Genomic DNA, 15,827 nt, shown 5'->3' on the forward strand with positions numbered 1-15,827 from the left:
TACTGTGTGCATGATAATTGGGGGTGATTGGAATTGCACAACTAATTTTATATTTGATAGGAATGGAGAGGAGCCACATAATCAGTCAAGCATTCAACTGTTAAAAATTATAAATGAGTTCGATTTAATAGACTTGTGGAGAAGTAGGAATATAGGAGTTAGACAATATACATGGTTAAAGGCATCAGATAATCAAGTTAGTGGTGCTCGGTTAGATAGATTTAATTTGGGGAAGATTTGGAATAATAAGGTAATGAATGTATCCATTTTGCCTAATGTTTTTTCAGATCACCATATGATTACTTTTGATTTAAATTTAAAGAAAGTGGTTGAACCTTGTTATTTTTGGCATTTTAATGTTAAACTATTACAGGATATTAGTTTTTGTGAAAAGTTTAAGGTTTTCTGGGATAGGTGGAAACTTAAGAAAGACAGTTTTGAAAATCTTGGTCAATGGTGGGATGTAGGTAAAGCTAACATTAGAATTTTTTGCCAAAACTATACTTCACATACAACTGCAATGATGAAAATAACAGTGAAAAGTTTACAAAGAGACATTGTATCTCTGGAAAAAGACATGTTACATAATAAGGGATCGGTAGATAATGAAAGGTTAAATAAGAAAAAAGGAGAACTGGGGTCTCTTTTACAAGAAAAGGTAAAAGGAGCATTAATAAGATCAAGAATTTGTTCCATCAAAGATATGGATGCTCCTAGTGCCTATTTTTTAATTTGGAAAAGAAAAGTTTTTTACAAAAACAGTTGTGTCATCTAAGACGTCCGAATGGAACTATAACTTCTGACCCTCTTGAAATGAGAGAAATGACAATATACTTTTATTCTAAATTATATAATTCTCAGAGTTGTGACGCTGCAAGTGTGGATGATTTGCTCTATGATCTACCTCAGTTGAGAGATGAACAAAGAGAATCGCTGGATGAAAAAATAACTTTGCAAGAGCTTTCTGATGCAATGAGACAATTATCCCCTGGAAGATCTCCAGGAGTGGACGGTATACCTGTGGAGTTCTATCAGGCTTTCTGGGATTTGCTTGGACAAGATTTAAATGAACTGATGATCGATTGCATCAAAAATAAGACATTACCCACAAGTTGTTGCAGACCAGTTCTATCTTTAATTCCTAAGAAAGGAGATTTGGGACAATTGAAAAACTGGAGACCAGTGTCGTTGCTATGTTTAGATTACAAAATATTCTCAAAGGTAAATATATTTATATGTAGCGGTTCATAGAGACCAGTCTTATTGTATACCAGATAGAACAATTATGGATAATTTATTTTTAGTGCGTGATGTGATTGATTTTAGTCAAAGTAATAATCTTAATATGGGGATTCTTTCACTTGAGCAAGAGAAAGCTTTTGACCAAGTTGATCATGGATATCTTTTCAATGTGTTGAAAGAATTCGGGTTTGGGGATAATTTCATATCTTATATAAAGTTGTTGTATTCTAATGCATTTGTTATGGTTAAAGCTGGAGGTGGATTGAGTGCACCTATCAGGATGTCCAGGGGTATCAGACAAGGCTGTCCACTTTCTGGACAGTTATATAGTCTAGTAATCGAACCATTTTTGTGCAGATTAAGGAAAGAGCTAATCGGTATTTCACTTCCAGATTCAAAGAGTACCTGTAAAGTATCCCTGTCAGCATATGCTGATGATGTGACAGTGTTTATAAAAAATCAAAATGATGTGAAAGTTTTAACAGAAATTATTGGAAAATATGAAAAAGCATCCTCAGCCAAAGTGAATTGGGGGAAAAGTGAGGGTTTCATTATTGGCAATTGGGAAGAAGTAGGGCTTCCAAAACTACCATGTGGTTTACTATGGGGCAGAGAGGGGATAAAAACATTAGGTATTTTTTTAGGAATTGAAAATTTTCAGAATAGAAACTGGGAGGGATTGCTGGAGAAAGTGATAGCCCGATTGTCTAAATGGACCTGGCTATTACCACAATTGTCGTACAGAGGGCGAGTCTTGATCATTAACAATTTGGCGGCCTCGACTTTGTGGCATAAAATGACGGTTATGGAGCCTCCACTGGAGTTGGTTCGTAAAATACAAAGGACATTTGTGAACTTTTTTTGGAGTGGGGCGCACTGGATCCATGCTGCTGCACTCTATTTACCTGTCCATGAAGGAGGTCAAGGGCTCGTGGATGTGAGAAGTTGATTGATTTCTTACAGGATACAAGCAGCACAAAGACTTTTATATCATAAAGACTTGACGTGGGCCCATACTGCAAATTTAATTTTGAAGAACGCAGGTGGGCTCGGGTTGGATAAACATTTATTCATAATGGAGTTGGGGAAGGTGAGTCTGTCAGAGATTACTCCCTTTTATAGGTCAATGTTTCAGTCCTGGAAAACAGTCTTTAAAGTGGATCGGAGTAGTGACGACACAGGGCATTGGATTCTGGAATAACCATTATTTTTCAATCCAGTGATCCAAACAAGGCTGTTGTCTTCAGTAAGCGTATCTGCAGTTTTGAAGCGCAATGGGATTGTAAAAATCAGACATCTCTTGGACGATAATGGGTGGAAGCCGGTTGGAATTCTTAAAGAAGTGACAGGATAGAAATCTGATCATCTTGTCTCGAAACTGACAGAGGAGATCTGGAATGTTTTACCAGGTGGGCATAGAGAACACATTGAAAGACGTCGGTCAATGGACTTAAGAGATGTAGAAGAATAATTTCCAAAAATCAGAGTGTCTCCAGCCATACTTGAGGAAATGGTGGATGTAAATATGGACTCCATTCTGTCTTTTGATACACCACAGCTGGACTGGTTTAAATCTATGCCAAAGAAAGCGATTTACTATTCTTCTGTAAAAGTCACACATCAAGTTTTTCTCAAGAGAATAAAAGCTTCAAAGTGGCCAAGTTTGTTGGGACCAGACTTCCTTGTGAGGGACAGGTGGAGAGCCCTGTATAAGCCTCCTATAGAGAAGCGTACTGCGGATCTACAGTGGAGGCTTATCCACGGGGCGATAGCTACAGAAAGACATGTGGCACACTTGAATCCAGCAGTGGGGGGGAATGTAGATTTTGTGGAAGCCAAGAAGACTTAGAGCATTTATTTTTAAAATGTGGAAGATTACTGGATCTTTTTAATTTTCTTAAAGATTTGTTTAAGGATTTTGATGAAGAATTTTCAGATCAAATATTTATTGGAGGTGTCAAGTATAAGTATTCTTTGAGAAGGATGACATGCTTATTAAATTATTTGTTGGGTACAGCAAAATTAGCAATCTGGAAAACAAGAAAAAATGAAGGAATACAACTTGGGTCTACTGATGTGGAAATGATGTTTAGAAAAATAGTTGGTGGAAGAATTAAGATTGAATTTGCGAACTACAAACTGGTGAAATATGAAATGTTTTTTTGTGATATCTGGTGTTGTAAAGGTGTCTTATGTGAGGTCAATTGGTTTTGAAGATTTAATCAATGTTTTACGTGTTTTTTTTTTATAGTATTTTTGTGAATGTGTGTAAGATATAATTGAAAATTCAATAAATGTTGTTTAATCCTCTCTGTCTCTCCCTCCCTCTCTCTCCCTCTCCCTCTCCCTCTCTCTCTCTCTCTCTCTCACTCTATCAGTACTCTATCTGTTCATTCAGAGTATCTCATGTGAATATGTTCTGATACGGGAGAATATGACTTGGAATGAGGCACAGGTTTACTGCAGACAGCATCACTTTGATCTGGTCACCGTTCAAAACACTGAAGACTGGACGAATGTACAGAGAGCAGCTCAACCAGCATTGACTTCAGCCGTCTGGATTGGACTCTACAATAACATTTCAAGCTGGAGGTGGTCATATCAAAATGAAGACATTGCATTCTCCAGATGGTATGGAAGTGAACCAGACAACAAATATGGAAAAGAGGAATGTGTCATTATATCATCTAGTGGATGGCATGATGCAGTCTGCTCTACTGAACGTCGCTTTTTTTGCTTCAAAGGTATGACATAAGACCAACACATGTCAATCACATGAAAATTTTAAGTAGTTAATGTATTGTTATTGCATTTAATTCAACTACGTAATATGATTCAATCCTCTCATTGACCAGAATGCATTTTGCAGATGCTCTGAAAGATTTGAACTGACAAGAATTATTAAACAATGAAGTCAAATATTCACAGAAATAAAAATTCAATTGTTTTTGAATGTTGTGAGAGATGGTTAACGGGCCTGACTTTGAAAGATCATTCCAGCAGTGAGGAGATGAGCATTAGTGACTTAAACCTGATGTGTCCTACGACTAGTGGAGAGAGATTAAGGGTGATGTTTTGGACTTCTGGAAGACACACAGAAATACTGTGTTTTGATTTAATTGAAGTGGTTTAATAACCCATGCAGAGGGCTGTTTTAGAAAAGTGTTGTTGAAATGATAGAGAGAGACTTTTAAAAGGCAACTCGTGTGCTTGTTTAGTGTTGCAAGTTGACATGACAGTTTCTGTTCTCTAAAGCGCTTGATGGAGACCCTCAAGCCTGTGATGTCATTTTTAAACCTTGAGCACTGTGAATAAATTGCTAAGAGACACTGTCAACAGTTTCTCTTTCATAAATGTGTGTTACGTCCATTATCTGGTGTTATGCCGCAACCTAGTGCCCATCTTCCAGCATTGAACTCTGTTATTTCATACATGCACACTGCACAGTGTTGATTTAGATCTCGCTCGACCTGCAGCATCAGTTTCACTTCAGCACACAAACAATATTTGCTTTGAAGGAAGATATAGTCTGCCTGTAAGTTTATTTACTATTATTTAGTATTATTTGCATCTGTATTTGTTGTTTAGTAGCTGTCCAATTTCTTCATTGGGGTGCAGTTGAGAGTTAGTTTAGTGGCGGAGTGATAAAACCAGTGTAGTGTATTTCGGGGAAACTATGAGTTTGATCACAGTAAAAGACGTATAATTAATGATGATTAATTATACCTATTTTATACACTTTTATCGGATTCGGCAGACCTGATAATAGCGACAAACTAAGTTCACTCGTCCAGCGAGTGATCCGCAGATCGTATATCAAATCTAAGAAATATTACTTTCCTGGCCTTGGAAACATAACTCTCTTACTGTAGTACAGTACCGATCCAGATATTTTAACGAAATCAAGCAGTTTAATTAACGTTAACATGTGATAAAGAGACACAGCAGCAGTTCAATTGTAGATAACAAATGCGGGTTTATTGACTACAAGGGAAAACAAACCAACTGACTAACAAAATAACAAATGCTAACAAACAAAACATGAAACATAAATGCAGTAAAGGAAGGTAAGAAATAGACCAAGAGTAAAGAGTGGCATTATTACAAACAGCTATTCACATCTGCATAAACCATCGAGGACAATCTCCTTGTAAAAAGGGGTTACAGCTTAAACGCAGCTATTTAGGATATAGTTGGATACTTGCATTGGTTTCTTGAGTGTGCTGGGACAAGTTCTGTGCGCGTTGAAAAGGTTCTCAAAGTCCTGATGGTTTCAAAGCAAGCGGGTGAGTCCGTCTACTTTCTTGGAGCCAGATTGGCTGACGAAGGTTGGACGAAGTTAGCCGAAGTTAGCCGATGTAAACTGCCGGATGAACTGTCTCCAAAGGGAGAGACAGGTCTCGATGACGTGCCGGGCAGGAGCGCGAGGACACGAGATGAGCGTCGATAGCTCCATGTACGGATGCTTTAAGCTGGGGGGTTCATCCCCCTCCAAGGTGAGCGGTCCAATGTGATGAGCTGATTTTGGTGCGAAGTCAAGTTTCTTTGTTCGCTTATTAGCTCATTTGCATTTAGGATCACTTAGGAGTTTGGTACTGTAAAACTCTTAGAATGACATAAAAGGAGTATTGTATACAACACCTTTCTGTGCTATACATAATCTTTCAAGGAATGAAGAGAGAAACGTTTAGATATAAAATATGCCAGGATTATAAGTAAATTGACCTGAAGTTTGTACAAGAATGAAAATATAAGCAGAATACAACTAAACAGACATGCTTTTGAGGTGATAGGCGAGGCCGAATAACATGGGGAGAAACATAGAATATAGAGATCTAGGTTTAAACCCGTTTTAAACTATTCTTTTGTGGAGAGACTTTTAAGACTTGGCTGACCATTTGCCCTCATTCCTGTTAACACATCTGGTGTCCATGTTAGTGACAACGACCCCATCCTCCCTGTTGGAATTTCTTTGAAGTCTAAGGTTGGGTGTTAGAATCAATCCTGACCAAATGGAGGATGCTTAAGAGAGCGCAGTTGGATCAGACTTGCTGGCGCCGGTGAGAGTTCTATTGAGAGGTTGTGGTATTTTACGACCACAAATGGTCACCTTTGATCCGGCCAAGATCCTACACCAGTTAGTGAAGTATTTCCAGTGGTGATACTGGTGGAATATCGCATGGCTCTCAGCCAATAAGATTTGAGAACTAACTAGAACTGGGGCATCTTCAAGTTCAAACCGGTGCGCAAGGTTTTGAACGACACTTTTCCTGGAAATAGTTTGCAACATGTGTGAGAGCCGTTTTCTCTTTGGGAGAATGTCCGTCCACCCAGCAGGCTGTATATTACCCACACAGTATTAAAGAAACAGCTCACAAAATGGGTCCACTGCAGCTCGGTACACGCAACAAAGACATGTATTTTGCAGTATTGAACACATATTTATACTAATTTCACCATGCAGACTCCAAAAATTCTTCAAATTGAACACAAAAATTGTCTTCTCAGCTGCCATAGTTCAACTCTTGCTTCATAAGAAAAAAAGGTGTTTAATCTCACCACCGTTTCTGTTGTAAAGAACATTTTGCCCCTTTTTTCTGGGCTGAACACTATGGAGGACCAGAAGAGTCGTGTGTGAAGTAATAAAGCATTTCATTGTATAAAAACTAATTCTACAATAAAAATAGGCATTTATCGATTTGTCTTTAACTTCATTTTTTAATTAAAATATTTAAAGGCGAAATGATAAAGTCACATTCTCGTAATATTTCGACTTTTCTTCTCACATTTCGACTTTATTCTCGTAACATTTCCACTTTATTCTCAAAATCATGGATTTTTTTTATTTTTTAACGTGAAACTTAATCGCTGTCGTACCCCGCTGCCTTTCGGTTTTCCGATTTGCTATTCGATTAGCTTAGAGATTTAGCATTTCCTTTTAGCCTCTCTATTTAACATTTCCCTGACACTTTGGGGCCTTGCTTTGCTAAAACGAGGTTGAACAATGTAAATTAACTAAGGCGAGAGAGATATTACAAGCTCTCTGATTGGCTAGTTCCTTGTACCTCATAGTCACTGGTATGTCAGATGAGCAATGGAGAAGAGAGGATAGTCTGTTGTTCACTACACGTGTAACCAGCGCGTTATCAGCGTCTGCTTATTCTCTAACACAAATCATAGAAAAGGAAACATATTGTTAGAACATTCATACTGCACGTGAAAGCAGCAGTGCTGCGGTCATTGTGGCGCCAAGTCTATTTATGATGTGATGCTTACGCGCAGTTAATGGCTTATGGCCAAAATGCTTATGGATTCACACGAAATGTAACAGATTTACCATTAAAGCATGTAACTGATGTCAGTTGTGTTTTAATCCGCCAATATTCACTTTTTTATGAAACCTCAAACACGCACCATGGTGGGTGCTATATATGCATTTAGTAGATGCTACTGTGTGTTGTCTATGAGGACAGGACTATTAATTGACCCTGGACATTTTTTCCAAAAGCAGCGCACCACACACCCCCTCGAGTTCCGGTTCCCCCCGTCTGCTCATGAGCAGATTCTTAAACTAATTCTGGATTGCAGCATTTAGCTTTCTTTTGATAACCTTCACCATTGTTGAGATTCATACACTGATTATTCATGTCTAATTAATTCAGACAGTTGACTTTTTTAATCTATTAAGAGTGTTCTTTCATTATAAAAAATATATCACTGGGGAGCTGTATCTCAAGGCCAAGAACTCAAAATAAACACTGAAAATTATAAAACGCCCCTACATTCAGCTTAAGAAAGACATAACTATCAAATACCATAAATAAGCAGTGGTGGACAGTAACGAAGTAAATGTAATTCGTTACTGTACTTAAGTAGTTTTTTTTGTGTATCTGTACTTTACTCAAGTATTTCAATTTTGGGAGACTTTTACTTTAACTCCACTACATTTCAAAGTCAAATATCTTACTTTTTACTTTACTACATTTTCAAAATCAGTCGTTCCTTTTTATTTATAAGTCAGTAAAAACTTAACTGGTAAAACGAGACACCAATCACAGTACATCACGCGCTTTATTTTGAATTTGTTTTGTTTTGTCCGTGTTGTCGCCTTGGTCACGTTATCTACTTAGCGCGAACATACGATTAAACACATCAGATTCAGTGTAACTGTCTGCACAACATAACATTTCGACTGCTATTGTCTTTAGTGAATTCATGGAAGAAACTGCAGAATCTAACTTGCCACAAAACCCAAGGCCTCATTTACGCGATTGTTTTGAAATCGTTGAAAAGAAGAACGAGTCTTTCATTTTTAAGTGCCTTCTCTGCCTGCCTCGGTCCTGTACAACTTTTCATACAATAATTCTCCTTCCAATCTAAGGAAACACATAGAGGTAAGACATTTTGATTTCACTCATTTAAAATAAAGAGATATAAATCTAACAGTAGCTTGCAGAACACATTTTGGTTAAAATATAGACTGTTACGCTACCATGAACTTTGTACACGTCGTCAGCAAAGTAAACTTATCTGTTTTAGCTTATTTCATATCTGAATTTGAAACTTTTCAAGCTGAGTGCTCTGATATTGTGAAATGGGAATCAATCGAATTTATGTTGGAATTTAAATGAATTATATTTTGACTAGGCTGCACCGATTCAATTCACATTTACTTGTATTAGCGTTTTTCACAATATATATAGTTTCAAAGCAGCTTGAATTTGTCTACATAAATATTTTGAGTGATCTGTTATCAGAGGTGACTTTCTAAGTTATCTAAATGTACAGTTTTAAGATCATACAAATCATGCTTTTATAGCTAACATCATGTATTAATTTAAAGAAGGAAACAATGAGCTTATTAAAGTAATTATTACAAGTTGGGAACACAATGATTATATTATAAGAAAATGTTGCATTGGTGAATGTATGATGCTAAAACAGTTGACTGGTGGAGTGGATTGCTCCTTATTAACAGGTATTGTTATTTTCAAAAGCTTCCAAAGACTGATCTAACTAAGCCTATGCTGAAAATAATATACTCTGTATTTACTCTGTATTTCTTATGACATGCTAAAAGAAAAGCACATAAAATATATTTTATTATTTTATTTAATAAAAATAATAGTACTTGGATACTTGAGTACATTTGAAGGCAAATACTTTTGTACTTTTACTCAAGTAAAAGGAACTAAAGGAAACAATAAACACTATTATGGTGACTTGTTATTTTTCATGTTTTCTTCAGTGATTGTGTTCATTATCAGCAGGTGTTCATCATTAATGATCAATCATCACTAGTCCAGTCTAGAGATTTAACCTGATCGCACCTAATTGCGTATAAATAACACGCTGTTGCATTACCGTATAATACGGATGCCAAATTGCGATTTTGCACGCCAATGTTTGCTTGTACCTGGGTGGAGAGCAGCCATTTTAAAACGTACATGAAGAGGAAACACTGAAATAATTAAAATAATAAGGTTAGGTTTAGGGTTTGGGTTAGGGTAGAGGTTATAATATGCACGGACGCTAACATTAGGTTTAGAGTTTTGGTTAGGGGACAGGGTAATGAGACAAATTGCTGTTTAATATGCAAACACGCTAATTGGCGTATCATATGCACGCAAAATCGCAATTTGGCGTCCGTATTGTACGGTAATGCACAGCGCGTGTTATTTATATGCAATTGGTGCGAATGGGCTGAGAGATTACAAAGGTCTGGACCAGAAGTTGAGCAGCATGCTCTGTGAGATAAGAACCGGTCTACCTAACAGAGTTCTTAAAGATAATTATCAAATAATCAAAACCGATCAATTCAATTGTCCAGCTTGTTTAGTGATGTTGAGTGTTGATCTGTTGATATGAATAGTTTGTTGAACGTCACCAGTGTTGAGATTCATAAACTGATTCTTTGTGTCTGTCTGTCTGTCTAAACTATGAGATGCAAATGAATCGTAAAAAAGTAAATTAAACTCACATGAAAATCTTATTTCTTTGAAGTTGTTCTCTAATGGTGTTTTTCAATCTCATCTTTCTTCAGAGAATGAAACAGAAGCTGACAGGTTTGTTTTTGTTAATATCCGAGTGACCTGGCATGAAGCTCAGAGTTACTGCAGACAACATTACACAGATCTGGCCGTCATTCACAATCTCATTGAGAATCAAGTACTGACGTTGAAGATGTCAATGGAAGGCATTATTCCTTCATGGATTGGTCTGTTCAGAGACTCATGGAAGTGGTCAGATGATATAAATGTTGTGGACGTGTCCTCCATTAACTGGATGACTGGACAACCTGACTTGAGGAACTTGAACCAACCTTGTGGTGTTATACGTCCTGATGGTCTTATAGATGATCAACTGTGTTCAAATACTTTTCCATTCATCTGCAAGACACGTAAGTTTTTATGTGTGATCATAAACTACTCACAACACAAACATCATAAATACACAGAATGAGAGAAGAGACGTAAACAAACATAGCTGTTGATAGTCAAAATAAATAGCTTGACCACAAATGTACTGTTGAAAATGTTGATTTCAATTTTGTAATAAACATCAGAGACAAAACTGATGAAAAACAGTCACATTGATAATCATCTGATGTTAAACAATCAGGGTTTAATAAAGAAATAAGTTTTAAAATGCACTGTAACCCATCGCTTTGCACGGCTTATTGCTTTTATAAAATGTGTAGCAAAGTTTCATAAAATAAAGCAAAAAAATATATATTTAGGCTATGAAGTGCAGTCAGCCATTATAAATCTACAAAAAAAAGTATTTTATAACAGGTTAGAACTGGACTCAGCCAATCAGAATCAAAGACCAGAACTGACCGTTTTATAAATAATAATAATGTGTTGAGACTTGTCTGTTGTAACTATCTCAGTGTAATAAGAAAGTCTCCTCGAACAACAAGGCAGCACAAGAGAAGAAAATCCTGTTTTAATGTCAGATGTGCAGATATTGTTAGTGTTCTACTGTATTGATCTGATTTGTTCTTCTGAAATGTATTTTAGGTTAAAACGTTGAAGGATGAAGAAGTAAAGAAGGAGCAATTAAATAAATATTCATAATAAACATTTATATATGAGCTCTGATTTTCTTAATCTGTTTTTTTTTGGCTGGTGGAAGTTCCAGCAGAAACACTCGGGAGACAATATGATGAATTAATGATTATTATTTATTCACTTTTCCTTTGTGTATCATAAAGAACAGTTGCTAGGAAAACAATATGAGAAGTTGACAAATGATTCCATTTGAGTTGAACACATGCAGCTGTTGCGTTAGAAAGATTGACTGTAGATTTGTGTAACTGTTGTGATGTTGTTTTCTTCACACTTTATATGAGTTGAAAATAAATACAGCTTTTAATCTTCCAGAGACCAAGAAACAGATTGTGAGATTTGAGCTGAAATCTGGTCAGAATGTCAATGATCCTGCAGTGATGGAGACCATCTTACAGTCGGTGAGTATTCAACTATTTGTGTTGAAAGTGAGTCCTACACAACACAATGAGCTGACACACAGATAGTTTTTCAGACTCACTCAAACATGTTTGTTACTGCATTAAGACACAATCACACTTGACTCTTCATTTCATTGACTTCCATACGCATGCAAATTTGTTAGAAGATATTTAACATTTTGCTGTGTTTCAAAGTTCAAGTTTGGTGAACTCTGACCTGTGAATTCATGTCACGTGAGTGTGTGAGACCAATAGAAGATCAAAACATCACAGCGTGACCTCTCTGTACTGAAATGTAAAACGGATGAATAACTGACACATTTTCACATCGTCTGAAGGAATTAGACGTGCTCAAGTCTAGTGTGACCTCAGTATTAGTGTGTCACTGTGATTATTGTGTTGTCACCAGTGCGTTACTTAAGAAAAGAGTTTACAGATACAAACAAAGAGAACTCCAGAAAGCAGTCTTGTGACTTCACTGACTTTACTGGTTCTTTTCAATTCAAACTACCAACAAGAAGGAAAATATGTTTAAGCTTTACATTTACATCCATGACATATACAGTTAAATAACACCATCAGTGGTGTAGTGGTGTCTGGAGAAGTGGGTTTACTGTTCATTCATGCCCAATTTTTAAAGCGGCACAGCTTTATGTGTTATAATGTAGTCTGGTTTCCAACCTGGTTTTATGCAAATTGTGAAGTTTCATATCAGAAATGAGTGATAACACAGAAAAGATTCTACAATCAATCCTGGCCTACAGGCACATGAAGAGACATCAGGGCGGTACACTGACTTCATTGATCTATATATGTGCATTTTAAGACTTTTACAGTTTAAATTAGATAATAATAGCTAACAGATAACCATGTGTGTCCTTTCATTATTATCAGCATCAGTAAAAAAGTAAACTCATGTTCAACAAATATTATACAATCTATGTTTCATGAAAGAACATTTGGGTTAGAAATGACATGAAAGTAAATGAGTGATAAAAGAATGTCCAGTTTTGAGTGAACTATCCCTTTAACTTTTTGACAAATAAAATAGACATCAAATTACAAAAGTTGCAGATACTTTTTTTTTATTATTTAAAACAGGTAACATTTAAACAGAATTACAGAGCGAGAATATTCATTTAAGTGATGTCTGTCCAGGTGAAATGGCTGTTTTAACCACAACCTTTACACACTTAAGTAAGACACATGTCCAGACCTTCACTTCTTCACGCTAAATCATGTTTTTGTCTTGTCACACTGACATGACCTGAAATGTTTAAATGCTTTTCGGTGTTTTTTAGTTTACAAGACTGGATTTTACCTTCGACATTTAACATTCGCAGGCACTGTGCTCGAGTGATGTGGAAAGAGGAAGAAAGCGAAACAGCCGGCGTTTTGCACACATTTTAAGAAGCGACTCTTGAACTACCCGTGACATTTCTATAACAAAACATTTGTCTACTTACATTGCGCTCTTTCACAGTTAAACTGACCTTGAGCTGGGGAGATATATCCTGCAGCACCACACGTTTCAGGACACACGATCCAGACCACCAGTCTCAGACCGGAAATGAAGGCGACCCAGATATGGTTTAGTCCAGATCATGCTACCAACAGTTTTTGTAGACTATGTTCTTATTGTCATATAGATCTTGTTGAGTGTTATGTACAATATCTGAAATCGCTACAAAATACATAAGATACATTTTAATGTAGTTGTTATTTGCATAGTGCTTTCTATTTTATTAGATATAATATTTACTTAGTGTTTATAATATCTACATAATCAATATCTGTTCATTTTGTAAAAAACACTCAAAGTATAGACTTTTGATGTCAAATATATACATTCATTTTTCATAACATATACAAACACTGGTCAGAACTCACTCTGCTCTCCTTCATCCTGTCAATACATTTGACTTTGTCAGAAAACACCTTCTGTCCTGAGACTGCTGGTCTGGATTGTGTTAAATGAGTAACTGTGGGTCTTCAGCTGGACTTCTGTCGAAAGCAACTCTCGCCTTCTTTCATTTGATTGTTCATCTCTGTTAGATTCATGAACGCTTGTAGAAAGCTGAGGTAGATCAACCGCTAGATGTAAGTGTACCAGACGATTTCTTTAAATGCCACAAAACTTGATTGTTCCAAACCTGTTTAAATGTATTTGTTCTGCTAAACACATATGAGGATATTTAGAAGAATGTCAGTAATCAAACAGATCTCATCCCACATTGACTCCTGTAGTATTTACAGAATGTTTGCTATTATGTCCATAAATGTGAGATGAGATCTGTTTGTTAGTATCTGGCTCTCGTTTGTCTGGTGTCTCTGAATTGTTATAAAAGGACACTCAAAATGATTGACGGATGTGAAAAACGCAGAAAAGCGACCCGGTCTGATTTATTTTATGACGGACAAAAATATCAGAGGCAGTGTGTAAATGTGATTGACACAACGTGAGGTCATATTGATTTTTTTAACGTGCGGAAATTTTGGACTCTATGTGCAATGGGCTTAAGAGTGTGTGTCATGATTGTTTGTGTTGTGTAGATTCAGCAGAAACTGACAGATTTGGGCGTACACAATGACACAACAGTGACCTGGAGAGTGCAGCCTGATGGAAATGTTTTCACACCAAAACATGAAGATGAAGAGGAACAAAAAGTGTGTTCAGACTTCTGACCGATCACACCACAGTCGTTGTGTTTAAAGACGTCATTTTCATCACTTGAGAGAAACTTTGAAATACATGCTTCATAGGATTTGCAATTACATGTAAACGTTTATAATAACTTCAGTTAGTCTCATTATTTTGTTATCCAGTCAAATATATTTAGTTATTCTTGATTGATCTTATAATTCAGCTTTGAAGATGTGTGTTATTAATGATATTATAGTGATAGTAGCGTGACAATCTATTAAACTACAATCTAATGATTACAGATTAACACAATGACATGTGACAATGTGAGTTAAATGTTTATATTCTGTGTGTTTTATCTTGTGTGTTTGTGTTTGGTGAGGTGTGTAGACTGTAGCAGCTGAACATGTAATGCTTTTAGATCAAAACTTTTACAACATACAGTAGTAGTATTCACAATATATAGTAGTAACCATGTGTGAAGGGTAATTCAACATTTTAAAAACTGTTTTGAATCATGTGGTTGTTTGAGAACATGAATATAAATTAAAGCTTCTTTATAAACACTGAATAGACAAAATGATCTGTGAAAATATTTGTGTTTAAGTGAACTGTGCCAACACATAAATAAATAATAAAACATGTTAAACATATTGTTGAATGATGTTTTTCTGAGTCTCATCAATCGCTTCTGTCTCTCAACAACACAATAAGATATTTGTATATTTTGTGTAGTCGACTCTGTGCTGGTTTGTATTTGCCGCCTCCAGTTTTCCTTTGGTTTTTCCTCCAGCTAATGCTGTGACGTAAGTGTGACGTTTACACTAAAAGGGTCTTTTGTTTACTTCATAATTTGGAAAAAACATCTGCAAACTTAATAACTGAATAATTGAATAACAGAATTATATTAGTGAATGTTTTTAATGGGGTCCTTTATTAGATAAAAATATAATATTCGTAACACAATTATACTTATGTGAGGAGACAAATATATCCCAAATAAACACCTAAAGCTTGAACATAGTTTGTGGTCTTCTGCATGATCGTGGTGGTCTTAATGTTTCATTCAAATCATTTCATGTGTTATTTAATCCACAACGTTTTCCATTAACATTTATTTAAATAATGTAATCTTAGTTTTTTTTTTAACAATTTTGACATTAACAGAAGCTTTAAGATGATTTAATTTTCACAGGAAATTCCTTCTGATGTGGTGCTTGTGAATTTTAAACATTTCCCCAAAAGCTTTATTTTGAATTAAAAAATAATAATTCTGATAAGAATGTGTTTTGGTAAATAATAATCTTTGTTTATTTCTGTAAAATTCTGACAACTTTTCTCCTAAATTCCGTATAGAGATGTTTTATTTTTGAACTGGAGAAAATGAACTGGAGATAAAACTACTTCATATTTAGTTTAAGCAACACAAAACTAATGTTTGTAAATTTTAGAAAAGTATGAAAATAATGT

General features: G+C 35.8%; 1 protein-coding gene across 1 annotated transcript in view; it reads left to right on the forward strand.

The window, feature by feature from the left end:
* Positions 1-15,827, forward strand: part of LOC130420484 (uncharacterized) — a 116,931-nt gene that overhangs the window by 59,937 nt on the left and 41,167 nt on the right. Inside the window, exon 2 of the mRNA XM_056747786.1 lies at positions 12,928-12,959. Coding sequence (XP_056603764.1) covers positions 12,928-12,959 — 32 coding nt within the window. The remainder of the gene's footprint in view (positions 1-12,927; positions 12,960-15,827) is intronic.

The sequence above is a fragment of the Triplophysa dalaica genome, chromosome 5 (genome assembly GCF_015846415.1).
Source record: "Triplophysa dalaica isolate WHDGS20190420 chromosome 5, ASM1584641v1, whole genome shotgun sequence".
Classification (NCBI taxonomy): Eukaryota; Metazoa; Chordata; class Actinopteri; order Cypriniformes; family Nemacheilidae; genus Triplophysa; species Triplophysa dalaica.